Below are 25,936 nucleotides of genomic sequence, written 5' to 3'. Positions count from 1 at the left end.
ACTACGGACCACCTGAAGGCCCAAGGTCACTTGCAGGAGTCCTATGTCATCCCCGTCCGGGAGCATGCATCGCTTCTTACCACCATACCGAAGAGCGTTTTTTATTATCTCGAATGAAGTGTCTTTTGGTTTTTTGTATTTCTGTCGCTCGGTCAGCCAACTTTTGCCACTTTTGAATGTAACTTTTGAATGCAACTTTTGTTCTATTAGCTTGTTTTCCCTGGTTGTCATTAATAACCTTATGGCCCGAGCGGAGTCTATGCCCAAATACTTCTACTCGCTGGTCCCTTCTGGGATTTAGGATAGCCGTTTGCCCGCCATTAATTGTCGGGCTTTAATGTTGCCGCATGACGGCCTTCCGTGCGGAGCGTTCATTGTCGCCGCTTCGACCCTAGAGTTTAACGTCGCCGGTCGACGGTCTTCAGGCCGGGAGGTTTATAGTCACCGACCCGACTCTAGAATTTAGCGTCGCCGCTCGACGGTCTTCCGGCCGGGGGGTTTATAGTCGCCGGTTTGACACTAGAGTCTAACGTCGCCGCTCGACGGTCTTCCGACCTGGAGGTTTATAGTCGCCAGTTCGACTCTAGAGTTTAACGTCGCCGCTCGACGGTCTTCCGGCCGGGGGGTTTATAGTCGCCGGTTCGACTCTAGAGTTTAACGTCGCCGCTCGACGGTCTTCCGACCGGGGGATTTATAGTCACCGATTCGACTCTAGAGTTTAACGTCGCCGCTTGACGGTCTTCCGACCGGGGGGTTTATAGTCGCTGGTTCGACTCTAGAGTTTAGCGTCGCCGCTCGACGGTCTTCAGGCCGGGGGTTTATAGTCGCCGGTCCGACTCTAGAGTTTAGCGTCGTCGCTCGACGGTCTTTCGGTCGGGGGGTTTATAGTCGCCGGTTCAACTCTAGAGTTTAACGTCGCCGCTCGACGGTCTTCCGGTTGGGGGGTTTATAGTCGTCGGTTCGACTCTAGAGTTTAACGTCGCCGCTCGACGGTCTTCCGGCCGGGGGGTTTATAGTCGCTAGTTCGACTCTAGAGTTTAACGTCGCCACTCGACGGTCTCCATGGAGTTTTGTCGTTCGGCACCAAATGCTCATATCCTTTTTCTTTTTTAATTTTTACTCCTGCAGCCAAAGGATACAATCGAACGGAGCATACATGAAATAAATTACACCAGCACACCTTTTACCCCGCTCGGTACGGCTGGAGGTGGTTCGCGCTCCATGGTCGTTCTAGCCTCCGTCCATCTTCATCTTCCAGGTAGTATGCACCCGATCGGAGCTTCTCGATGACTCTGAAGGGCCCCGCCCAAGGAGCTTCCATCTTTCTCACATCGCCGACCGACTTCACCTTCTTCCATACTAGGTCTCCGACCTGGAATGCTCTGGGAATTACACGCCTGTTGTAATTCTGCTTCATTCTTTGCCTGTACGCCATCAGCCGGATGGCTGCTTTAGCTCGTGCTTCGTCAACTAGGTCCAACTCCATCTGTCTCCGCTTGGCATTGTCCCCATCGTAGTTCTGGATCCGATCGGACTCGACTCCGACCTCGACTGGGACAACCGCTTTGCCCCCATATACCAAGTGGAACGGTGTTACCCCCGTTCCCTCCTTTAGGGTTGTGCGAATGGCCCATAGCACGCCGGGCAGCTCATTCACCCAGCTTCCTTCCATGTGATCGAGCCGAACCCGAAGCATTCACAGGATCTCCCGGTTGGCTACTTCCGCTTGACCATTGCTCTGAGGATACACCATGGAAGTGAAGTGTTGTTCGATGTCATATCCCTTGCACCATTCTCCGAGCTGCTGACCAACGAACTGCCGCCCGTTATCCGAAATGAGCCGACGAGGAATGCCAAACCGACAGATTATATGCTGCCAGATGAACTTCTTGACCATCTGCTCGATTATTTTAGCCAGTGGTTCGGCTTCGACCCACTTGGAGAAATAGTTGACCGCCACTAATAAAAACCTCCGCTACCCGGTCGCCATAGGGAAAGGTCCTACTATATTCATACCCCACTGGTCGAACGGGCAGGACACAGCAGACGCCTTTATCCTCTCCGTTGGCCTGTGGGAGAAGTTGTGGAACTTCTGACAGGAAAGGCAGGTGGCGACGGTCCGAGCAGCGTCTTCCTGTAGAATTGGCCAGAAGTATCCGGCTAGCAGGATCTTCCTAGCCAACGATCCCCATCCCGGATGACCTCTGCAAGATCCTTGATGTACTTCCTGGAGAATATATTCTGCGTTTTCCGAGCTGACACACTTCAGCAACGGGCGGGAGAACGCCTTTTTGTAAAGCTGGTCCCCAATAAGTGTGAACCAGCCGGCTCTCCTCCTCAATAGCTGGGCTTCCTCCCGATCGGACGGCGTGGCTTCCGAGCGCAAAAATTCCATTATGGTTGTTCTCCAATCGCTTGAGAATGTGAGGCCTTCCATCCGGTCGATGTGCGCCACCAAGGACACCTGCTCAATTGGCTGTTGGATGACGATCGACGATATTGAGCTAGCGAGCTTGGCTAATTCGTCCGCTGAATGGTTCTCGGCTCGGGGGATCTTCTGTATGACAACCTCGATGAAGTTAGTCCTGAGCTTTTCAAAGGCCTCCGCGTAGAGCCCGAGCCTTGCGTTGTTTATCTCGAAGGACCCCGAGAGTTGCTGAGCGGCCAATTGGGAGTCAGAGTACAGTATCACCTGGCAGGCTCCCACATGTCGCGCGGCCTGTAGGCCGGCTATGAGGGCCTCATATTCCGCCTCGTTATTTGTTGTCCGGTAATCCAGACGGACGGATAGATGCATCCGCTCTTCTTAAGGAGAAAGCAGCAAAATACTGATTCCGCTACCGAGCCGAGTGGATGACTCATCCACAAATACTTTCCACGAAGCTTCGGGCTCAAGATTGTGTACCTCAGTTACAAAATCTGCCAAGAACTGCGCCTTAATCGCCAAATGGGCTTGATACTGAATGTTGAATTCACTGAGCTCCGTCGTCCATTTAATGAGCCGCCCGGACACCTCTGGATTCAGGAGCACCCTTCCCAGCGGGCTATTTGTCATAACGATGATCGTATGCGCTAAGAAATACGAGCGGAGTCTATGAGTGGCGAGGACTAAAGAGAACGCAAACTTCTCGAGGCCAGTGTAGCGAGACTCGATATCTTTTAAAATGTGGCTCAAGAAATACACGGGCTGCTCCTCTTCGTTTCCTTTCACCAGCGTCGAGCCGACAGCATGCTCGGTGGAGGACAGGTATATACGGAGCGGCTCGCCTACACTCGGCTTAGCCAGCACAGGTAAAGAATTCAGGTACATCTTCAGCTACTCGAACGCCTGATCGCACTCCTCGTCCCATTGGAATTTTATAGCTCTTCGCAGGATCTTGAAGAAAGGGAGGCTCCGATCGACCGTTCTAGAGTTGAATCGCGATAGAGCCGTTATCCGACCGGTAAGATGTTGCACTTCCCTCATATTTCTGGGGGGCGGCATATCTTGCAGTGCTTTAACCTTGCTAGGGTTTGCCTTGATACCCCGCTCGGTGACAATGTATCCCAAGAAATGCCCGCCTTTTGCTCTGAACAAATAATTTTGTGGGTTCAGCTTGACTCCGTACTTTCTTAGTGTCTGGAAGGTTTCCTCTATATCTTTGCAAAGATCTGCCGCTCGGAGTGATTTGATGAGTATATCGTCTACGTAGACTTCCAAGTTGCGCCCAATTTACCCCCGGAATACTTTGTTCATCAGCCGCTGGTATGTTGCGCCAGCATTCTTCAGCCCGAACGGCATCACGTTGTAACAGTAAGTGTCATCCGCCATGACGAAGCTTACCTTCTCTTGGTCTTCTCGGGCGAGCGGCACCTGGTGGTAGCCCTGATAAGCATCTAGCATGCACATCAGCTCGCACCCGGCGGTAGAGTCTACTAATTGGTCGATCCGGGGTAAAGGGTAGAAATCCTTCGGGCACACCTTGTTCAGGTCCCGGAAGTCGATGCAGACCCTCCACTTGTTGCCTGGCTTGGAGATTAGTACCACATTTGCAAGCCGCTTGGGAATTGCATCTCCCGTATGTGGTCGGCCTCCAGGAGCTTCTCTACTTCTGCTCGAATGATGGCATTCTGTTCAACACTGAAGTCCCTCTTCCTTTACTTCACCGGCCGGGTGTCCGGTCGGACATGAAGATCGTACTGCACTACGTTCGACGAGACTCCCGGCAGCTCGTGAGTCGACCAAGCAAAGACGTCGCAGTTTTATTGGAGACATTTGATCAGCTCCTCCTTCTGGTTTGCCTCCAGATCGGACGATATAAAAGTCGTAGTCTCCGGTCAGGCAGGGTGGATTTGTACTTCCTCTTTTTCCTCATAAATTAACGTGGGGTTTTTTCAGTTATAGCGTTTACCTCAACATGTGGCATTTTCCGAGCGCATCTAGCTTCGGCTCGGATCATCTCTATATAGCACCGTCGGGCTGCCAACTGGTCTCCTCGGACCTCCCCTACTTGGTCTTCCACTGGGAACTTGATTTTTTGACAGAAGGTGGAGACAACCGCTCGGAACTCATTGAGAGCCTATCGCCCCAAGATCACATTGTATGCGGAGGGAGCGTCGACTACGATGAAGTTAGCAGTCCGCGTTCTTCTGAGCAGCTCCTCTCCTAGCGAGATAACCAGCCGGACCTGTCCGACCGACAAAACTTTATTACCGGTGAACCCGTAGAGGGGGGTTGTCATCGGCAGCAACTCGGCTCGGTCGATTTGCAATTGGTCGAAGGCCTTTTGGAAGATTATGTTGACCGAGCTGCCTGTATCAATAAAGATGCGGTGAATAGTATAGTTAGCTATTACCGCTCGGATGATGAGGGTGTCATCATGCGGGATTTCGACTCCCTCGAGGTCCCTAGACCCAAAGCTGATCTCAGGCCCGTTCGCCCACTCCTGACTGCAGCCAACCGCATGGATCGTAAGCTGCCTCGCATGCGCCTTTCTTACCCTGTTGGAGTAACCTCTGGTTGGCCCACCAGCGATGATGTTGATTTCTCCTCGGGACGCGTTGCTTCTATTCTCTTCCTCCCGAGCGGATGGCCTAGGACGCTCGTACGATGCCCGAGGTTGAGTCCTGGGCAGCTGATGACGTTGCCGCTCAGGGGATTCCCTTTCTACACACCGACCAGGGCTCTGGTGTCGCCGATCCGGCGAAGGTGACCGACGGCGATAGTTCCTCGGCGTAGGATGAACGATTGGGGGGAGGCTCCAACAATCGCGTGTGTTGTGGGTTGCTGACTGATGGAGCGAACAAAACATGGGTGTCCATACCTTCCCTTTTGGCTTAGGTCGATCGGCCGCTACTTGTTAAATGACGTGCGGCCTTGCTTGCTGATGAGGTCGGGCTGCTTCCGCCCGAGGTCCTCTTGGTGGATAGTAGCTAGTGGGAGGCTTCCGCTCAGCTGAGGTCGGTGGCTCAGATGGTGCTTCCTTCCTTCTGGCCGCCTGGGCTTCCTCTACGTTGATATATTCATTGGCCTTGTGCAGCATATGGTCGTAGTCGCGAGGCGGCTTTCTGATGAGCGAGCGGAAGAAATCACCATCCACAAGCCCCTGCGTGAACGCGTTCATCATAGTTTCTGAAGTGACCGTTGGGATGTCCATGGCCACCTGGTTGAAACGCTGGATGTAGGCTTGGAGTGACTCCTTCGAGCCTTGTTTGATGGCGAACAGGCTGACGCTGGTCTTCTGGTAGCGCCTGCTGCTCGCGAAATAATGGAGGAAAGCCGTGCGGAACTCTTTGAAGCTCGTGATTGACCCGTCCGGCAACCTCCGGAACCATCGTTGCGCCGATCCAGAAAGGGTGGTGAGGAGCACCCGGCACTTCACACCATCCGTATATTGATGCAAAGTGGCTGTGTTGTCGAACTTACCCAGATGGTCATCCGGGTCGGTGGTCCCATTGTATTCCCCAATCCCAGGGGCATGTAGTGCCTCGGTAGTGGGTCTCTCAGAATAGCGTCGGAGAATTGTCGGTTGATCCGCTCAGGTGACATGTCCGCTCGGGGCGCCTTGCCCTTTCTATTGTCTCGAACGGGGGCTTCGTCGGATGAAGATCCTCGGTCGAGGTTGGCCTGAGCGACTTCTGACGGTGTTTGGAATAAAGCCCGATAGAATGGTATCGGGGCGAGCGGGGCTTCCACCTGAGTGTCGGTCGGACCTTTGTTTTGGCCCCATATTGAGAGCTGCTCCGGCCTGTCTTCTGGTGCCGCTCGACCGCTCGATGTCGACGTTGCCTGCTGTGCTATCCGATTGGCTTGGGCCTTCTGCTGTTGCTCGACAATCTTTGCCGCTCACGCTTGGACGAGCGCTTCTAGTTCTTCGGGAGAGAGTGTCACCATGAGTTGGCGTCCAGCTCCTTCCATCGTCTCTACTCGGATTCAGGTATGTTTCCCACAGACGGCGCCAATTTGATCCTGTCCGAGCGCTGAGTCGATGGACACTGGGGGCGTGACGCTCTCCACTGTCTCCGACTGGTGATGTGGATCTCCGGCGAACCTCCAAAGAAGCCGAGCCGGGAAGGGGTTCCCGGCGATGACCTTCCGACGCTCAAGTCAAGCCACGAAGAAGAAAGGAGGCAGAGTAACTGTGGCTACAGTGATGAGAATTCTGCATACCTCCGTCGAAGTTTGGGGTCCTTATATAGTACCCCGGGGAGGCGCGGGCACGCTTCTCGATGCGTGCACGCTTACCCAAACATACCTCCAAATGAGTGTGTCAGAAAAGCATGTCTGACACCCTTCCGTAATCATCCGAGCATATCCCTGACGTGACGGTGGAAACTTCCACCGTACGATACTCTGTCCGGTCAGGTCGCCGACCATGCTGCTTGTTGGTGGTAGACGTCTCAAGGATGATGTTTACCAACTGTCCCTTTCGTCCTTTTGCGTCTCTTGTCTGTTCCTGGGCCAGGCGGTCTTGCCGCTCGGCGCTCCTAGCGCTCCGGTACGTGTATGTATTGGGCCGAGCAAGAAGATCCTCGGTCCTGTGCTCGGATGGGATCGCACCTCAGTGATCTGCGCTTCGACCGAGCGACCTATCCGCTCGGCCCATAAGCTCCTTTACCTTAAGCGTCGGAAGCTCGACCTGTGGTCGAGCTATATTCTGATCGGCCTGGAGGACATCCGGCCGACCGGTCAGATGTTCTGTCTGCTCGGTAGGATCTTGGGGCCGCCCCTATTGACCTTTGACCTCCACATGTCGTTGACCGCCGCCGATGTGGGTGCCCTGTCCTCACCACCGGATCACATATAGAATTAAATAATTCTATTTTTTTGTATAATAGGCTATAGAAGATCATTATGAAAGTTTATCCAGCATGCCCAATGTAGAATGTCAACGGATGATTCATCAGGTTAAGTACTGTTTTAGTATGTTAAACTAAGATAATTATGTTATCACTATCTAAAACTATAATTTATTGTTTTAGCCTACAAATCATAGCTATATTGAAGGTTTGAGTATGATCGAAACTCAATTTTCATCACTTTTATCAACACAACTGTCTCAAGTTCACTCTGATATTGGTTATTTTCAGACAAATAATCGGGAAGGATGGTAAGAAATTAACGCTTCTGATGAACAATTAATTAAACTCTTATAATACATGTAATGTGTAAACCGAAATTATTACGAAGAGAAATTTCTATTAACTCTGCTCAGTAAACATAGAAATTCAAGGATTTCCATTTTGGCTCTTGATTTAATAAATAATTCATTTTTTGTACAAGGATTCTTCCATTGGTTGTAACTGATACCATTTGTGTCACACCTTGATGATGCACGTAGCTTTACCACAAGCTTCTATTTGTGTTTTGGCTTCTCAGATTGCAAACTTTGGTGAGAGTTTAATTGGTGCTACGCTCCAAGACAAAGACAGTTTTCAATGGGTAAGGTGTTACCAAAATTATATGCTCCGTATGTTTTTATGTAGTCAGATATCCTTTGCCTATTGACATAACAAAAATTAATTAACTTTTACTCTCCTGTTAATAATTTAATGTATCAGGAAGGACGCAGTTTTGGGACAAACACAATATCTCCTGTTAAGAGTTTACTCTCCTGTTTTGGCTTATTTTGCTGCACAGAGTTTGCCTACACCCTTAAGGTGGACAAGAAGCATGATGTTTATAGCTTCAGATTTGTTCTTCAGGAACTAGTTACTGGAAGAAAACTTGTTGTGCAATTCGAAGTTGGAGTGGACATTGTGCAATGGGTTAAGAAAATGTGTAGAGTATTTTATATGTTTGTAACTATGGATGATGTCGCTAATTTGTTGGATCTTACAATCTTACGATACATTGACACAAATTGTTGGATCTTGCTAAATTCAGTTCGGATGATGTCGCTAAATTCTCAAAAAAAAATGCTTTTTTTTTATTGATAGAGCAAGGCCAAGGAAGGTTGTTATGTGCTCATTTAAATAGGATGATTCAACAGCACAAGTTTAGCAACTACAAAACTAAAATATCTCTACTGTCTTATGATAGATTTTAAAAATCACAATAGACCATCACATGAGCCCACTACAATGTCACACTAACCACGTTGCATGCATTCTACAGACATGCAATCCATTTATGACACTCACAAGTCCACATTTGGACTTGCTTTCTCTAACACTCACAAGTTCGAGCTTGGACATGTATTCACACTTACATCCATCACATAACATCTCACATACATAGCAATCTCAGTGGGGTTTACAAACCAATCATAGACGACGGATAGCATTTCCAGCAATTACACATGCTACCATCAATTACAAAAACACGGTCAGGGATTTAGAATTATGGGCAGAAATCAGTGAACACATGCTATACAAGTCATAACATTTTGTTACATAAAACATTGCATAAAGTTCATAATCTAGAAACATGATTAACTTTTCGTAACTTAAAAGTTTTGTAAGTTTGTATATGATGCACCAATTAGACATGAATACATCTATCTAAAATTAAATATAAAATTTAGCGACAAAATATATATGAGATAAAAATACTAATGATACAAGACTAATATCCATCCATAAGTAAAAAAAAAAAATGTCGACATTATCATAATTACATTTTTTTTATGACATTACAACATTAGCACTACTTAACCGAACCAACTAACAAACAAAATAAGTATACATCCAAAAGAATTAAGTTCACTATCACTAATATCGAGATCATAGACGATACATTCCAATTTCCTATATTATGTCCAAGATAAGCAATGTGTTCACATCGAACCCTTGACTCCACTCTTGGCAACATTCTAAAATGTATATCACTAGTGTCTTCATTTATTCCAGTATCATACCTCACCCACTTTAACAATCCATGCTGCTTACATCCATAATATAGTCTTCCTCGGTTGTTGATAGATCTAGAGACTAGCACCAATGCTCTCAGTCCGCAGTCCCTGCATCGTACAATTTCAAATTTAATATGGTCGATATTGCTGTTACTTGATGATGACATTCAATAGCAACCTAAAAAGTAAAATTCGACAAAATTAAACTAAACAATAGCAGTTTGTATAAGTAATGAAAAATCACACAATTTTATGACTAATTTGACAAACTTCACTTAAAGTAGCTACCACTTGCATTAAAATACCTAAATTTTATGACACACCGTATTTTCCAAACAAAAAAAAGCTAAATAATGTATAGTACTGTATGCCAAAAATTTGATTTACCATCTATTCATAAAATGTGTAATAATATGCTACATTAAACCTAATTAGGAGAACCCCATCAGAGTCCCAAATTAGATAATAGTGTTTAGATTGAGATAAAAATCAAAGTACATGTTTTAAGTGTAGAAAAAATGAGCACTACAAAATTAGATGTCCTACAACAAGGAGAAAACAAAATTAGATGTCCTACAACAAGGAGAAAACTCTAATATCATTTGATGAAGGAGGCACCATCCACATCCGAATTATTAATGGCCAACGAGCACACAATGTGCTTCTTTTATAAAATTAAATACCAGATGACAAGCAAACTACTAAAGGAATGATATGCAAATATTCAAAGTAGCTACAATTTGTATTAAAATATCTAAATTTTATAACACACCATATTTTCCAAACAAAAAAAAAGCTAAATAATGTATAGTATTATATGCCAAAAACTTGATTTACCATCTATTCATAAAATGTGTAACAATATGCTATATTAAAGCTAATTAGGAGAATCTCATCAGAGTTCCAAATTAGATAACAGTGTTTAGAATGAGATAAAAATCAAACTGTATGTTTTAAGTGTAGAAAAAATGAGCACTACAAAATTAGATGTCCTACAACAAGAAGAAAACTCTAATACCATTTGATGAAGAAGGTATCATCCACGTCCGAATTATTAATGGCCAACGAGCACACAATGTGCCTCTTTTATAAAATTAAATACAAGATGACAAGCAAACTACTAAACGAATGATCTGCAAATATTTATTTTATATAGTTTTTTGTAAAATTAGGGAATGCAGTAGCAATCCAACATCATCATATTCAAAAATTCCACAACAAACTATCTAAACAGAAGTATTATAAACCATACCACAAATATATAGATCAAAATTTGGGGACTGCAGGTTCCATTTTCTTTTGTTTTATTTTCACCCAAATCAAACTACATAAACATATAGATCTTGGCTGGAGAAGGGGAGAGAGGGGGAGGAAGAAAAGTAGCAAGCTGGACGAAGATGAAACTATCGACAACCGTCGAGTTCGGGAGATGAAGCTGATGGTTGTCGTCGAGTTCGGAAGATGAAGCTGATGGCAGTCGTCGAGTTCGGGAGGGGACGGAGATGACTGTCGTCGAGTTCGAGAGGGGACGGAGATGTTGTCGACGACGGATCCAGTGGAGTTCGGCTAGAGTTTGGGTTAAGGCACAGAGAAGACTTTTCGAGGAGAAGAAGGCTTTGGCGAGTGGTTTCGGCAACTTGAAAGCACATGTTTTGCACGCTATATTTTTATCATTTTCTGACTAGGACACGAGAACAGGCACAGTTTCAGGACAGAGAATCCGAACTAAACGAGGTCAACGCCAACGCCGAACGTCTACGTGTTCGATGGGACAAACTCTGCACCCGAATGTGTCTGAGAAAAAAAATATAAGGATAAATATGATAGTCGTGAATAAATTTGACTTAAGAACCCTCGATTCAATATATATATAAAATTAATTCAATAAATAAATTTAAACACCTCGTTAAATTAAATAAATAAAAATAAACTTAAATAGATATAAATCAAATTTATTAATATTTATAAATAATGTTCATAAACAATATTCATAAATAAATATTAAATAAATAAAAATTATTAAAATAAATAAATAAATTTAAATTATCAAATTTAATAATCAATCAAATAAATAAAAAATTTTAATAATCAAACAAACTTTCTTTAAAATTCAATGAACTTAAATCAAGCTTAAATTAATAAAAAAAAAATCTAAGCCAAAATAATTGTAATCAAGCTTAAATTAATAAAAAAAAATCTAAGCCAAAATTAAACAATTATTTGGTTTAATTTATTTTAAGCTCGACTTGACTCAGATTAACTTATTAAATAAATTTGAACATCTCAAAACTTAGCGGTCATGTCCCAGATTGAAGCATGAAGATTTTGCTGGACAAGAATATATAGAAAATAGAGGGAGTGTAAAATCATATTGCATTGTGTTTTATAAAAGAAAAAATCAATTACTTGAGCAGGGTTCGAGTGAAAATAAGTTAAATTTTGGCTGTTTTTGTTACTTGAAACTGTAAAGTTGCATCAAATCCAAAGTCGTCTCCTGGTTGGAATTTTGACTCAAGCTCCTCGAAGCTTTGTTCAACTCTCAGATCTTTTGTGACTTTCAAACTTTTCTGCAACAAAAGCAGAAGAAGAAAAAATCATAAAGCTGTAGACCAAAAATACTTTTCATGCATTAACTAACGAACTTTGTTCTACAAAGCTAGACTAGATGAGGATTGAGGAGATTCGACAAGGAACCAAAAACCAACCCTATCTGCACACAAAAATGGTCATCTGTCTGCCAGGTAATAAGTAAAATATCAAGCTGAGAGTATACCTTTTCAACAAATTCAGCAACAGTTGTGTTGATCAATTTCTTGATAGACTGTTTGTAAACTTTTGAAGGGCCGATGATGTGCAAGAGAACATCTTTTGGTATCTACAATGAAATAGTAGAAGTTAAATTGAAACATATATCATCAGAAAATACACGATGGTATGAGAGAAGTAGCAGTATCTTAAGAATTTGAGAAGTTTACTGTAAGAAAACATTCATCAGTTTAAAAGATCAACTGTAGCAGCACATCAAATCCTTGTTATCTTCCCCATGTCAAGGGATTGATCCCAATGCAGACCAAAAACAAATCTTTGTTGTATGAGACTACTGTTTCAGAGTATGATAAATACAGATTTTCTTCCTTCCAAGTTTGAAATACCACGGGGGAATATCTGTGATTTGATTTATTTCATTTTATTCTATGACCAGAAAACTTAAATTCTAGACATCTATAACACTGGACACTATGGCAATGTTGAATTTACCAGGAGTGGCTAATTTAGAAGCCCACTAAGAACATAAAACGAGTTGGCATCAGACGCCATTGATAGCGAAGGGGAAATTGCTTGGGGATTTTCTTAATCAACAGTCAAATTTCAGGCATATAATTGCATTTTTTGCACAAGCAGGATTGTTCACCACTATATGAATATGTTTACTTTGATTTTACTCGTGAATGAGTATATGATCGGTTTTCACATTTGAAGAATTGCAAACCAATCTAATTGAAATGTGAAAACCAAAGCCACCAGGGAATGACGTGAAAACCATACCAAAAATGCAAAAGACATCCTATATACAGAAGAGAAGCCATTAATTTTTTCATCTCAGATTACTCTAATAGAATCTTGCATCAACGAAAAAGATAAAAAGTTATAACTTACATCAGGAGTCTTCCCTAATAGTTTGAAGCATTTTCCCCAGGAGCAATGAACAATGAGAACCAAAAGGAATACAAGTCAGTGATGTTGTTCAAGAAAATTTGATCATTAGGCAAAAAGCAATTGAAATAAAGCATAAGACAAAAGGATGTGTGTACTAAGATTAAAAGGAAAAGAAGTTTTTATTCTATCTCGCATTTTCATTCTTGAATCAGTAGGTAAGAAAGGAAAAAGTATGACTAGGCATTTTGCATTGAATATATTATTATCCAATAGTTAAATGAACTTCTAGTCACAATACTTAAAAAGGGATTATTGCAATGAAGAGATAGATGCATCTAAATGTGATATAATATAGATGTGGTGTTAATGAAAGAAGAGAGTAATATGTGAAGTCCATGAAGGTTGGAGGTTATTCTGACTATACTAAACAAGTAAAAATATCCAAGTTAAGACTGCCGCAGTCATTATGACCCAACAATCCTTATAGATTCAATGATCAACAAGGTGGGTAAATGCATATTAAACTTGCCAGTAGAGGCAGAACGGCCAAAGAGAGATTTTTGTAATAACTATGTTATGATCGCCAATTTAATAAATAAATAAAATTCATTGACTAGAGTACAATGAAGAGGAAAAAAGAGAAACATGCACCAGTGCAGAATTAATAAGTGCAGAAAATGATTTCTATTGATAAAAAGTGATTCAAGATTAGAGAATCGCTCAAATATTGATATAAAATGAATGATTAAAAAGTTTGTAATGGAATATTAACCTCCTTTCACTCTCCGAAAACCAGGAATTGGTTGTGCAGCAGCAACTAACTTTGAGAAGGCATTATCAAAATTCGCCTGAGTTCTAGCACCAGATGCATCAACTCTGATCTGCTTCCAAAGTCACATCATATTATTCTGAGTTTGTACGCTCCAACAATTAGCTCAGCCATGATAGGCATATTAAAAGTTAAATATGACACTCAAATAATTTGGAAACAATATAAATCCATAAAAGAAAGCAATTTCACCAAAAAAACGTGCACGTAGGAAATAAAAGAACATGAACTTAACCTTTATCTCTCGGTCACCCATGTTTGTAGTTGTAACAGTGAAATCCTCAAATGTAGCCAATGATTCACCAATATTACCTAAATCTGCATTCCTATTTTATAACAGATGTCACAACAAATTGTATAGTAGGTAAGGAACAGTAGATTAACACCTGAGGATATTGCTAGTATTGCATTGGGAATTCTGCAACCAATCCTGCACAAATAATGTTTAACCGAAAACACAAATTAACGAATATAAAACTAGGGCTTCTTCATAAAATGGCACAATGCAGAAGCATTAAGCAAGGATGACACATGAAAGCAAGAGTTAGTTTTTTTTTTTAAGAAGTTGCAGCTGGAATAGGAAGGTCTTCAAAAAAAATTTGGAAGTGGTACCAGCATAAAATACCATGTTTATGTGTGTCTGTTGCGCAAGAGGGGGCAACACCTCTCAACCTCTAATGCGGAAGAAAAGGAAGAGAGAAAGAGATCGCGCGGAACAACGAGACAAAGACGCACAAGAAAGAGTAACACGAGAAAGAAGAAGAAGAATTATCATGGTTCGGCAGTGTGCCTACTCCACAAAAACAACCAAAGCTTTATTAGCATTCTGTCTACACAAAAGAATCACATTCAATGATTCTCATGATACAATAGATTTACAATGATCCTTATAAATAGTGTCAAAACCCATACTCAGAAAAACCATAACAAAATTATGTTATGAAAAATCACAACAGAATTCTGTTACAAAAAAACTTAACAGATTTTTCTTCCATAATGTCCATTCAAATATGAGTCATCTGTCAATAATCTCCACCTTGACACCTTCGAAGAACACGAGCATCTGAGCAAAACTCCACCTAGATCTCTGGATCTGGGCTTCCTTCCTCTAGCATCTAGAGATGTGGATCAAGTTCAAGTAATATTTGAACTTCTCTGTAGTCACTGGTTTTGTCAACATGTCTGCAGCATTGTCTGCAGTGTGTTACGAAACCGCAAATGCACGGCTACGTCGTCAGTAATAAAAATATCGATCCCACAAGGATTGGAAATACTCAAAGACTCACACCTCGAATTCGCTAAACTAACGAATTCTTAAAGAAGTATCTTGCATAAAAGTGAAATGTAGAAACAAGTAAAGTAAACTGAAGATAAAGAGTAAAGAAAGTCTTAATAAGCGAAATGTTCTAGGGTTTCGGTTTCAATGTAATGGGACTTAATGCGCTTAGCTTCGCCCATTCCCTATCATCAATTCACATACATGTAGGAAGTCTAACCAATGTACCAACTCTAATCCGCGGCTAGGAGTCGGAGTGTTGTCCCTATTGTCATCCTATGCTCATAAATGGAAATAGTAATCTAAGAAGTCCGGTTAAGAGGGAATCCCTATCACTAGGACCCCCGATCATACATTCCTAAATTACACAAATCACCTATGAGCACGGGATTAGGGAAAACCTATTAAACATAGTTAAATCTCCCTTGTGGGAGAATTGCCCTCTTCATCTAGATCTATCACTAGATGTCCAGTTAAGAGGAAATCCGTGTCACTAGGACCTCCCAGTCATACAATCTAGAAATCAATCCAAACTAAGTGAACAATCCACACACATCCATTAAATCTAACATAAGAAATAAGCACAAATCCACACATGTACATTAGATTTAACAAGAACATGAATGAAAACATCCTCTGAGCAGAACGTTGGCGTAATCCAAGAGTTTTACATCAAATCCTCATCACACTTAATCCCTAATCCCTAAAACAGGAAATCTACTCCATAACAAGAAGGGAATTGAATCTGAATACAAAGAAACCAAACCTCAACATTCAAATCAAGAAAAGAAGAGACTTAGGGAATGTCGATGAATGATCTCCAGAACAATCCTTGCCAACAGAGATATAGAGAGATGGATTTCGGCCTTGGATCGTCGATTCGAATCCTCCGATACACCATATCTGAGATTTGGATCGTCTTCCCCAAGAGGGGGAAAACTTCCTCTCTTGAAATAGGGGAGAATCCCCCATTTATAGGCTGGCACGGCCCCTGCCATAAGCCGTGCGACGACCATGCCTCTTGGGCACAGCCAGAGCTTGTTGGCCAATGGAAGTTGGCGCACGGCCGTGTGAGGCCCAGTGAAGTTGATCTCTGGAAGTAAGGCACGACCATGTCAATTAGCACGGCCATAGTCAAGTTGAGCTCTGGTACCGCCACACGGCCTGAGTGGGATTAGCTGCGGAATGTCCCACATGGTCGTGCCCCATGTTCTTATTGCTCTTGGGTGAAGTAGCATGGTTGTGCCAAGAGGCACGACGCTACTCTGCTCCTTTCGCCACAAGCTACTCCTTAGCGAGTTTCCGCTCCAATTTCACCCCAAAAGCATTCCTGTCATAACAAATTACACAAAAGCATATCTTCAAACCAAAAGAGTAATAATGTTGAAATAATGATGAAAGGAAGTGCAAATGCATAGAACAAACTTGAGATAAAACCGTAAATGTGTGATAAAGTATGCATAAATGCGTATGTAAACAGCGTGAACTTTCTCAAGTTAAATTTCTCCTAAAGCAATCAGCTCTCTGATCTTGTGAAACCTCACATCAATATGTCTGATTCTCGCATGATACATCTAATTCTTCGCTAAATAGATAACACTTTGACTATCACATAACAACTTGACTCTACCTTGCTGAATGTCGAGTTCGCTAACCAACCCTGTAAGCCATAAAACCTCATTCGTTGCTTCAGTTGCTATCATGTACTCCGATTCTGTAGTGAACAATGCAACAATAGTTTGAATCATAGACTTCCACCTGCCACAGTGAACACATGCATGTAATAAATCTGTCATCTAAATCTCTTGCATAGTTTACATCTACATACCCAGCAACTGAACGATCTTTCGATTGTCTACTGGACATTATGCCATAAATAGTTGTATTTCTCAAGTATCTAAAAATCCACTATCCTAATGTGGTCGATCAGGATTTGAGAGAAACTTGCTCAACATGCTAATTGCTTGCGCCAAATCTGGTCTTGTCAACTGCACTGACATAAGGAACCTTTAACATCTCTTGAATCTTCTCATTCGTCTTTGGGCACTGTGTACTGGATAACTTTAAGTAATGCGTCAGAGGTGTGTTCACTGACTTTGCATTCTTTATATTTAACCTATCCAGCACCTTCTCCATATAGCTACGTTGAGACAATCAGAATCTCCCTACAACTCTATCCTGTGAATCTTCATCCTAAGAATCTTCTTGACCTCTTCCAAATCTTTCATGTTAAATTCCTTGCTCAGTAGTCTCTTCAATTTGTTGACTCTCTTTCATCTTCTTTGTAATAATGAGCATGTCAAAACTAGAGATTCATCTTCAAGACTCTTTATATATATGCAGCAATCATACTCACATCTCCTATATCCATTTTGAATCATGTATGAATTAAACGTTTATATCATTGTCTAGGAAATTGTTTCAATCCATAGAATGATTTTTTTCACCTTGCAAACAAACCGCTCTTATCCAGGCTGACTAAATCCCTCAAATTGTGATATAAAAATTTTCTCCTCTAAATTACTATGAAAAATATCGTCTTCACATCCATTTGCTCCTACTGTAAATTATGATGTGTCACCAAAGCCAACACCACTCTAATTGACGTATGTCTTACTATTGGAGAAAAAATTTCTCCATAGTCAATTCCCTTTCTCCGTGAATACTCCTTTACTAGTAACCGAGCCTTGAATTTCACTTCTTCTCCCTCTGACATTGTTTCTTTCTTCTTGAATATCCACTTACACCTTATAGCTTGCTTTCCTTCAGGAAGTTCCACTAGATCCCACGTTTGGTTTTTATACAATGACTCCATCTCCTCCGCCATAGCACCCATCCACTTATCCTTCTCAGAGTTGTGTACCGCCTCATAAAAAGATATAGGATCTCCACTACTTGTGATAAGCACATAAGATACCGAGTCTTCAAATCTGTATTTGGTGGATAGATTTACAACTCGTCTCGTTCTGCCACCACCAGCTATAATGCGATGTTCCAAGTGTTCTGAGCTAGAATCATCGGAGTCATGAGTCTCTAGCTCCACCTGCACAATATCTTTCTCCATGTTGCTATGTGGTGTTTCCTTTTCTTCTTTTTGAGTATGTTGCATCATGACCTTCTCATCAAACACCACATCTCTACTAATCACTACCTTGTTTGCCTTAGGATCTCAAAGCTTGAAGCCTATAACTTCTTTCTGATACCCTAGAAAAATGCACTGCTTTAACTTCACATCCAGGTTTGATATTTCCTCACTAGATATATGCATACAAACTAGACATCCAAAAACTCGAATATGAGAGTAATCTACTGAATTCCCTGTCCATAATTCCTCTGCTACTTTATCTTCCAGTACTGCCCTTGGTGATTTATTAATGAGATAGCATGTCATCTTTATCGCTTCCGCATATAACTTCTTTGGTACCCCTGCATTTAACCTGAGACATCTTGCATTCTCATTGATATGTTCAACCTTTCTACCACACCATTCTGCTGAGGTGTCATGCGAACCGATAAATGCCTCATTATCCCATGTTGCTCACAAAATTCCTGAAACTTTAAATCCGTGTACTCATTGTCCGACCTAAGGCATTTGATCTTCCTTCTAGTCTGGTTCTCCACTTCAGTTTTCCACATATTAAATTTTGCAAAAGTTTCTTACTTGTAACGCATAAAATATACTCAGACCTTTCATGAGTAATCATTAATAAAACTCACAAAATACAAATGTCTTCCACGTGGTTCTACACTGGCTAATCCTCAGTGATCCATATGTACGTAGTACAAAATCCCCTCCGTCTTGTTTGTACTATCTTAAATTGCACTTTGCTCTGTTTTCCAAGAATACAGAATTTGCAGAATTCAAACTTGCACGACTTGACACACTTTAATAAATCTCTTGTGAAGTTCTAGCATCCCACGTTCACCCATATGAGCCGCATATGCACAAGACAGTACTGTCTTATTCAGACTCCATCGAGACGACTCCACCTACAAATGTAGTCCCTATCAACTTATAGATGTTCCGTGCCAACTTTTGTTATTTCATTACCGAGCTCCTTTGCTAACTTTTATCACCCCCCTTGCTGATTTGTAACCACAGCCAATGTCATCTAGTGTGTCTAATGAAATCAAGCTCTTCTTAGCTCTAGTCTATATCTGATATCACATAGGTTCTGATCACACCATCAAACATCTTGATTCTAACATTCCCTATGTCGATAACTCTGCATGACGCATCGTTTCCCATCAACACTGAACCAGAATCCACTACCAGATGTTAAACCACTCCTTGTTTGGAGTCATGTGATATGAACATGCAGAGTCTAAGATCCATGCATCCATCAGTTGCTCTGAACTCGATGATAGCATATCTCCATCACCATCTTCTTCAACTATGTTTGCACACTTTGTCGAACTACCTTTATTCTCTGCAACATGTTTCTTTATCTCTGAACAATATCTCTTTATATGACTTTTGCCTCCACACTTATAACAAGTGATCACCTTCTTTCTTCTTGATGTAGAATGAGCCTTGTTGTCGCTGCCCAATCCATACCAAGTTTTGCTCTTATCGCGGTCTTGGTTACTATTCACCACAAGTCCTCCTTGAGAAACTTCATTGCTTGTTTTCTTCCTTTGATGAAAAATAGCAACGCGCCTTTTATCTCCTCCAATTTAAGAGTTTCTTTACTCCACATCAAAGTAGTAACCAAATTCTTGTACGTAGGAGATGAAGGTAGAGAATTCAGCAATATCAGCGCCTTATCTTCATCTTTGATCTTCACATCAACTCACTTCAGATTGCTCACAATTTGGTTAAATACGTTGATGTGCTAGCTCATATCGATTCCCTCTGTCATCTTCAGCCCGAATAATTTCTGCTTAAGATACAACTTGTTTGTCAATGACTTTGACATGTATCAAGTTTCCAACTTTTGCCAAACTGTCACTCGTGACTCCTCATCGATGACATAGTGTTGGACCCCGTGGATGTTTTGATGTGATCAACCAAGTTGGTTACGTCCTAATTTGTGTTTGATCCCTGTGTCTGAGTGTGCAGGAGCTTAGGAGCACAGGAAGTCGAGCGGAAGACGCAGCTAGCGAGAAGGACGGCACGGGAACGGAGCCGACGGGCTCGGTACGTCCGAAGGACGAGAGAGCTGCGAAAGAGTACTCCGGTGGACGAGAAGAACGTGCGCGGCGTTCGAGAGATGAGAAGCCGGACGAAAGCCTGCTCGAGGAGAAGGCCGGAAATTGGATTCGGGTGAGCCCTATTTCAGTTGAGCGAATCACCCAAACTATCGGAGCATCGGAAGCCAACGCAACGGAATTGGAAAAGAAGCACAAGCTAGAAAACCAGCTTGAAGGCGCCTTCATCAAGCATGAAGGCGCCCTCAACATGAAGGCACCTTAAAGCTTGATGAAGGCGCCTTCAACAGGTCAGTTGCGGATAAAATTTTATCCGCTGACCGAGCTGGAGGTGCCTTGGACCCTCGGGATAAACTTTCCAAGAGCTATATAAAGGCCCCTGAAGCTAGGAATTATTTATTCAACTCAGTATTAGATTTCCTAGCAACTGTTGAGCTTTCTAAGTGTGTAAAAGACTTCTCCGCCTTCAGAGAAGGAGTTTTCTTACTGCGCTTTTCATCGCCTTGGATTAACAACCGTCTTGGTTGTAACCAAGTTAATTCCGGGTCTTCTCTATTTCTTTTTTCTTAATTGTTTTATTTTAGTGTTGCTATTTTTTGAGTTGAAAGTTTGAGGAGGGTATAATTTTTATTTGCAGGCAATTCACCCCCCCTCTTGTCGGCCTCCGCTGCACCTACAATTGGTATCAGAGCCAAACCGTCTTAGAAGGACTAACCACCGACTGAAGCACAGCGATCAAGACGATGGCCGGAGCAAATATTCATCCTCCAAAGTTCGACAGAGATTTCGCCACATGGAAGCGAACAATGGAGGTATTTTTTAAAACTGAATTTGATATACTTTTATTAATGAAATATGGATATGCAGCGCCGAAAAATAAAGAAGAAAACACGTGGAGCAAGAAGGAGCAAGCTGATTTTGTCGCCAACGGAAAGGCTGAGTTTCACCTGCTCAACGTTCTGCCACCTCAGGAGGTAAATCGGATCGGAAGCTACGACTCCGCGAAAGATCTCTGGGAAAAATTCCTGGAGCTTCACGAAGGTACCTCCGAAGCGAAGCTAGCGAGACGCGACATCCTTCGGACCCAGTTGACGAACCTCCGGATGAACCAAGGCGAGAAGGTAGCGCAACTCCAAGTTAGGATTAAAGGGTTAATCACGCAATTAAGCAACCTTGGAGAAGAAGTAAAGAACCGGGACTCGATCCGGTACGCGCTCAACGCCTTCCCCAGAACTCCAGAGTGGGCCTCCTTAGTAGATGCGTACTACATCTCTAAGGACTTCGAGGTAAGTACTGTAGAACAATTATTTTCAACTTTTGAACTTCACGAATCTCGAGTTGCAGAGCCCAATAGAGTAGAGAAGTCTAGTCAGAACATTGCCTTAAAGGCAAGAATAAACGGTTCTGACTCCGAAGCCTCGGTCGACGAATCCGAAGCGGCACTACTGGTAAGACGCTTCAATAAATTTTTTAAATCTAATAAATTTAGATCGCAGACAAAGAGGCATCAGCAAAGAAAAAGGACGGTTCGTTGCTACAACTGCAACGAAGAAGGGCACATCAAAGATGATTGTCCGGACTTGAAGAAAAAGGGAAAAGAGAAGGAAAAGACAAAGTACAAGAAACCAGAAGCATCCAAGCATAAAAACCTGAAGGCCACTTGGTCAGATTCGTCTTCTTCCGAATCAGACGTCGAAGCCTTCTCCGGGTTAACGATGATGGCTAACCATCTTCCCGAAGATGACTCAAGCTCTGAAATGAGCATAGATGAAGGGGGACGAACATCAGAAGAAGAAAGCTGCAGTGAAGGGGGAGCATCACCAAGTCAGGTAAGTAAAGTGCGTAATCTAACCCCTACTCAGTCATTTCTATTTATCAAGTATCTTTCTAAAGAGTTAGATCAATTAGAAAAAGAAAATGAACATTTGAAATTAGAGAATGCAAAATTGAAAAATTGAAATCTACTGCATGTTCAAATAATTTTCAAAAATCTAAATTAAAAATTTTTGGTAAATTAAACTGGTATATTAGAAAGCATCAAGGTCAACTTAGGAAAATTCCTAAAACTTATGTACCCCCTAGATTTTTAATTAACCCAGTAGGAAGGAATCTATATTGGATTCCAAAGTCTTTGATAAATTAGAATTATTGATGTTAGAGCTTACAGCGAGTAAATTAAACAATGAATTTCTTTATGAAGCTTTGTCTAACGAAGTGGTTGTTGCTCAAATAACCAAGAAGGCCTAGTGCCTCGCCACGACCTGAAAGTCGAAATATCGAAATAAAATGTTTAATCCACTTTCTGGTAAAAGCATTAAAAGTTAAAAATTAAATAATGTTTTGAAAGTTTTTCAAACTTTTTCTTGAAAACTCTAAAAATTCTGGTTACTTAGAATTATTTTTAAAAATTCATTTTTACCTAAAATTTTTACTTAGAAATTCTTTCTAAAAATTCATTTTTAACTTAGAAATTTTTCTAAAAAAATCAGTTTACTTGAAATCTTCAAAAAATTCAGTTTACCCCGTTTTTGCTGTGATCAAAGGGGGAGAAATAGGTACAAGTTTAGGGGAGTTAGGAATATTTAAGAATTTCAAAATTCTTTTAGTATTGCAAATTTTTATTGCAATTTTTATGCTTAAACTGTTAGTTAGTAATTTCTTTAAATTACTATTTGTTTTGATACCCTAACTTGAACTTGGATTGATGCATATCAAAAAGGGGGAGATTGTTGGACCCCGTGGATGTTTTGATGTGATCAACCAAGTTGGTTAGGTCCTGCTTTGTATTTGATCCCTGTATCTGAGTGTGCAGGAGCTTAGGAGCACAGGAAGTCGAGCGGAAGACGCAACTAACGAGAAGGACGGCACGGGAAGGGAGCCGACGGGCGACGAGAGAGCTGTGGAAGAGTACTCCGGTGGACGAGAAGAACATGCGCGGAGTTCGAGAGACGAGAAGCCGGACGGAAGCCTGCTCGAGGAGAAGGCCGGAAATTGGATTCGGATGAGCCCTATTTCGGTTGGGAGAATTACCCAAACTATCGGAGCATCGGAAGCCAACGCAATGGAGCTGGAAAAGAAGCACAAGCTGGAAAACCAGCTTGAAGGCGCCCTCAACATGAAGGCGCCTTCAATAGGTCAGTTTTGACCGTTTGCGCTGCGGATAAAATTTTATCCGCTGACCGAGCTGGAGGCGCCTTGAACCTTGTTGGAGGCGCCTTAGACCCTCGGGATAGACCTTCCAGGAGCTATATAAAGGCCCCTGGAGCTAGGAATTATTGATTCAACTCAGTATTAGATTTCCTAACAACTGTTGAGCTTTCTAAGTGTGTAAAAGACTTCTCCGCCTTCAGAGAAGGAGTTTTCTTACTGCGCTTTTCATCGCCTTGGATTAACAACCGTCTTGGTTGTAACCAAGTTAATTCCGGGTCTTCTCTATTTCTTTTTTCTTAATTGTTTTATTTTAGTGTTGCTATTTTTTGAGTTGAAAGTTTGAGGAGGGTATAATTTTTATTTGCAGACAATTCACCCCCTCTTGTCGGCCTCCGCTGCACCTACACATAGTACATCACATCATCAGTAAGATAAAGTCTGATGGTTGTCACTATCTTTGCTTGAAGTTCTTTTCACTCCGATCTCTCCAACAAGTCCTTGATCCTTCTCTGGCATAATCTAATGTTCCCGGTTCCGTCAAATGCCACCGTATCAAACTTCGTACAAGACGTCCCCAACATGTTGAAGAAATCCGTAGCTCTAATACCAATTGTTGCGCAAGAGGAGGGCAACACCTCTTAACCTCTGACACGGAAAAAGAGGAAGAGAGAAAGAGATCGCGCAGAGCAACAAGACAAAGACGCAAGAGAAAGAGCAAACACGAGGAAGAATAAGAAGATAAAGAAGAAGAGTTACCATGGTTCGACGACGTGTCTGCTCCACAAAAACGATCGAAGTTTTAATAGAATTCTCTCTATACAAGATAATCACATTCAATGATTCAATGATTCTCATGATACAATAAGTTTACAATGATCCCTATAAATAGTGTCTAAACCCAGATCTAGAAAAACTATAACAAAATTTTATTACAAAAAACCGTAACAAAATTCTATTACTAAAAACCTTAACATATTTTTCTTTCATGATGTCCCTTACATTGACCTTCATTCAGATATGAGTCATATCTTATATGAGCATGGTGTTGACTCAACCAAGTCTAAATTTTGGTTTGAAAATAATGGCCAGGGATCTACTCAGCATGTCAATGGAAATGGGGTGCATAACAGGCTGCCTCAGCTAACATAGGCCAATGACTAGGGAATCAACAAGCGTCCGGGTTAGCATGTGCCATTTTAAACCTAAAAATAACAACACTCATAGATAGAGAGAGTTTACACTATTGGACTAGAGAACTATCACCAAAATGTTATACTCTTCTTTTCTTCCACCAAAACTTGTTATTGAAATCTGGCAAGAAGGAAACCCCAAGCAGCTTGACCAATCTCATCTGGAGATTTTATTACCTTTAAGCCTGAAATTAAAGTAAATTCAAGTTTCCTTTGACTTGAATTTCATTATAAATCTGTGTCAAGTGGGTCTCCATTGTTGTTGTGATTTGACAATGACATGAACTTATAGAAAGATGGATATAACATTTTAGACATCAGAAACCAAGTAGGGTAACAGGTGCGGAGAGAAGGGAGAGATGAAGAAGAATGATGGGGAGTGAAACGTTGGCTTAGATAAACTAAGTTCATTCTTAAAGAGTCAAGCCCAAGAATCTCGCATAATGGAAAATTTTTGAAGAAATTGGCGTGAAGGATTTGAGTATATATCTACTAGCAATCAGGCTATTATCTTTGCTTCCAGCTATTGTTTAAGATACTTGTAGATGCAACCAACGAAACAAACAATCTGAAAACATGTAATCAAATCATTCATCCTAACATAAAAAAAGAGACCGACAGCACCCTAAAACCAAGCATGCAGATTACAGGGACACAAATAAAATAAAAACAAAAAAGATAAAAAGGAAAATCGAAAATGAACAAAGCCAAACAAGTAATTCGCAGACTGCATATACCTTCTAAAATTTTCTGAAGCAACACGTTTCAGGCTAACCGAAGCACATATTCTGGTTCTCGGTGAAGTCAGTAATCTAGAACAGAAAACCTTTCTCTGCTTTTGAAGAATCGCCTACAGAAACAAATTAACAGCCACAAACTGATATTAAACACCAAGCAAGTATATTTCGAGGATACAACTGCTTTGAGTACAGATCGTTAACAAGCATTTAAACAGACAAAAAAAAATCATTAGCACGCGTACAATTTCTTCATTCTCATCTGGCAAATGAACGACGCCAGCAGAAGTATATAGAATGTGAAAAGGAGAAATGGATGCAGCAAACAAGAAGATAAAAGAGGTGCTATTTCGAAAGCGTTCGCCACCTGAGGATTGTGCCCGATGAAGAGGGTTTGAACAGCTAACTCCATTTCGAGCTTTTCTTCTTCCTCCGCCGGAAACCAAAGCCCAAACCCTATCAGCTATCGCTCTTGTGGAGTTCCGCTGGAGTCGTTTAAGGGCGCAACGTGGCGGGGTGCCTAAGTTTTTTTTTTGGTTATTTATAATTTGTTAAAATGAAATAAATGTGATGACGAAGATCGAACCCCGTGGCCTTAATTTTTAAACATTATA

At 41.8% G+C, this 25,936-nt stretch overlaps 1 protein-coding gene across 4 annotated transcripts; it reads right to left on the bottom strand.

Moving 5' to 3' along the window:
* Window positions 1–9,207: 9,207 nt before the first annotated feature.
* LOC122038954 (trigger factor-like) lies at window positions 9,208–25,832 on the bottom strand. Of its 4 annotated transcripts, XM_042598933.1 has the most exons (9): window positions 25,690–25,832; window positions 25,323–25,435; window positions 14,205–14,248; window positions 14,054–14,136; window positions 13,762–13,870; window positions 12,990–13,003; window positions 12,106–12,207; window positions 11,789–11,899; window positions 9,225–9,440 (listed from the first exon to the last, which is right to left on the bottom strand). In XM_042598933.1, exons 1-9 carry the CDS (start codon window positions 25,732–25,734, stop codon window positions 9,405–9,407), a joined length of 657 nt encoding a protein of 218 aa, XP_042454867.1. In that variant the 5' UTR covers window positions 25,735–25,832; the 3' UTR covers window positions 9,225–9,404. The 4 variants fall into 4 exon arrangements, with proteins under 4 accessions (XP_042454869.1, XP_042454868.1, XP_042454867.1 ...); XM_042598935.1 differs by lacking the exons at window positions 25,323–25,435; window positions 25,690–25,832 and adding an exon at window positions 24,152–24,331 and having other exon boundaries at window positions 9,208–9,440; window positions 14,054–14,144; XM_042598934.1 differs by lacking the exon at window positions 14,205–14,248 and having other exon boundaries at window positions 9,219–9,440; window positions 14,054–14,144.
* Window positions 25,833–25,936: the final 104 nt, after the last annotated feature.

This window comes from Zingiber officinale, chromosome 1A (assembly GCF_018446385.1).
Source record: "Zingiber officinale cultivar Zhangliang chromosome 1A, Zo_v1.1, whole genome shotgun sequence".
NCBI classification, from domain to species: Eukaryota; Viridiplantae; Streptophyta; class Magnoliopsida; order Zingiberales; family Zingiberaceae; genus Zingiber; species Zingiber officinale.
The sequence above is the reverse complement of the archived record's forward strand: the minus strand, read 5'-3'. Positions and strand labels throughout refer to the sequence as shown.

Excerpts from the sequence above, each read along its gene's own strand:
- LOC122038954 (XM_042598933.1), bottom strand. The coding sequence starts at position 25,734 with ATGGAGTTAGCTGTTCAAACCCTCTTCATCGGGCACAATCCTCAG. Across the intron at positions 25,436-25,689 it reads TCATCGGGCACAATCCTCAG|GCGATTCTTCAAAAGCAGAG; the intron begins GTGGCGAACGCT and ends TTGTTTCTGTAG. Across the intron at positions 14,137-14,204 it reads AATACTAGCAATATCCTCAG|ATTTAGGTAATATTGGTGAA; the intron begins GTGTTAATCTAC and ends ATAGGAATGCAG.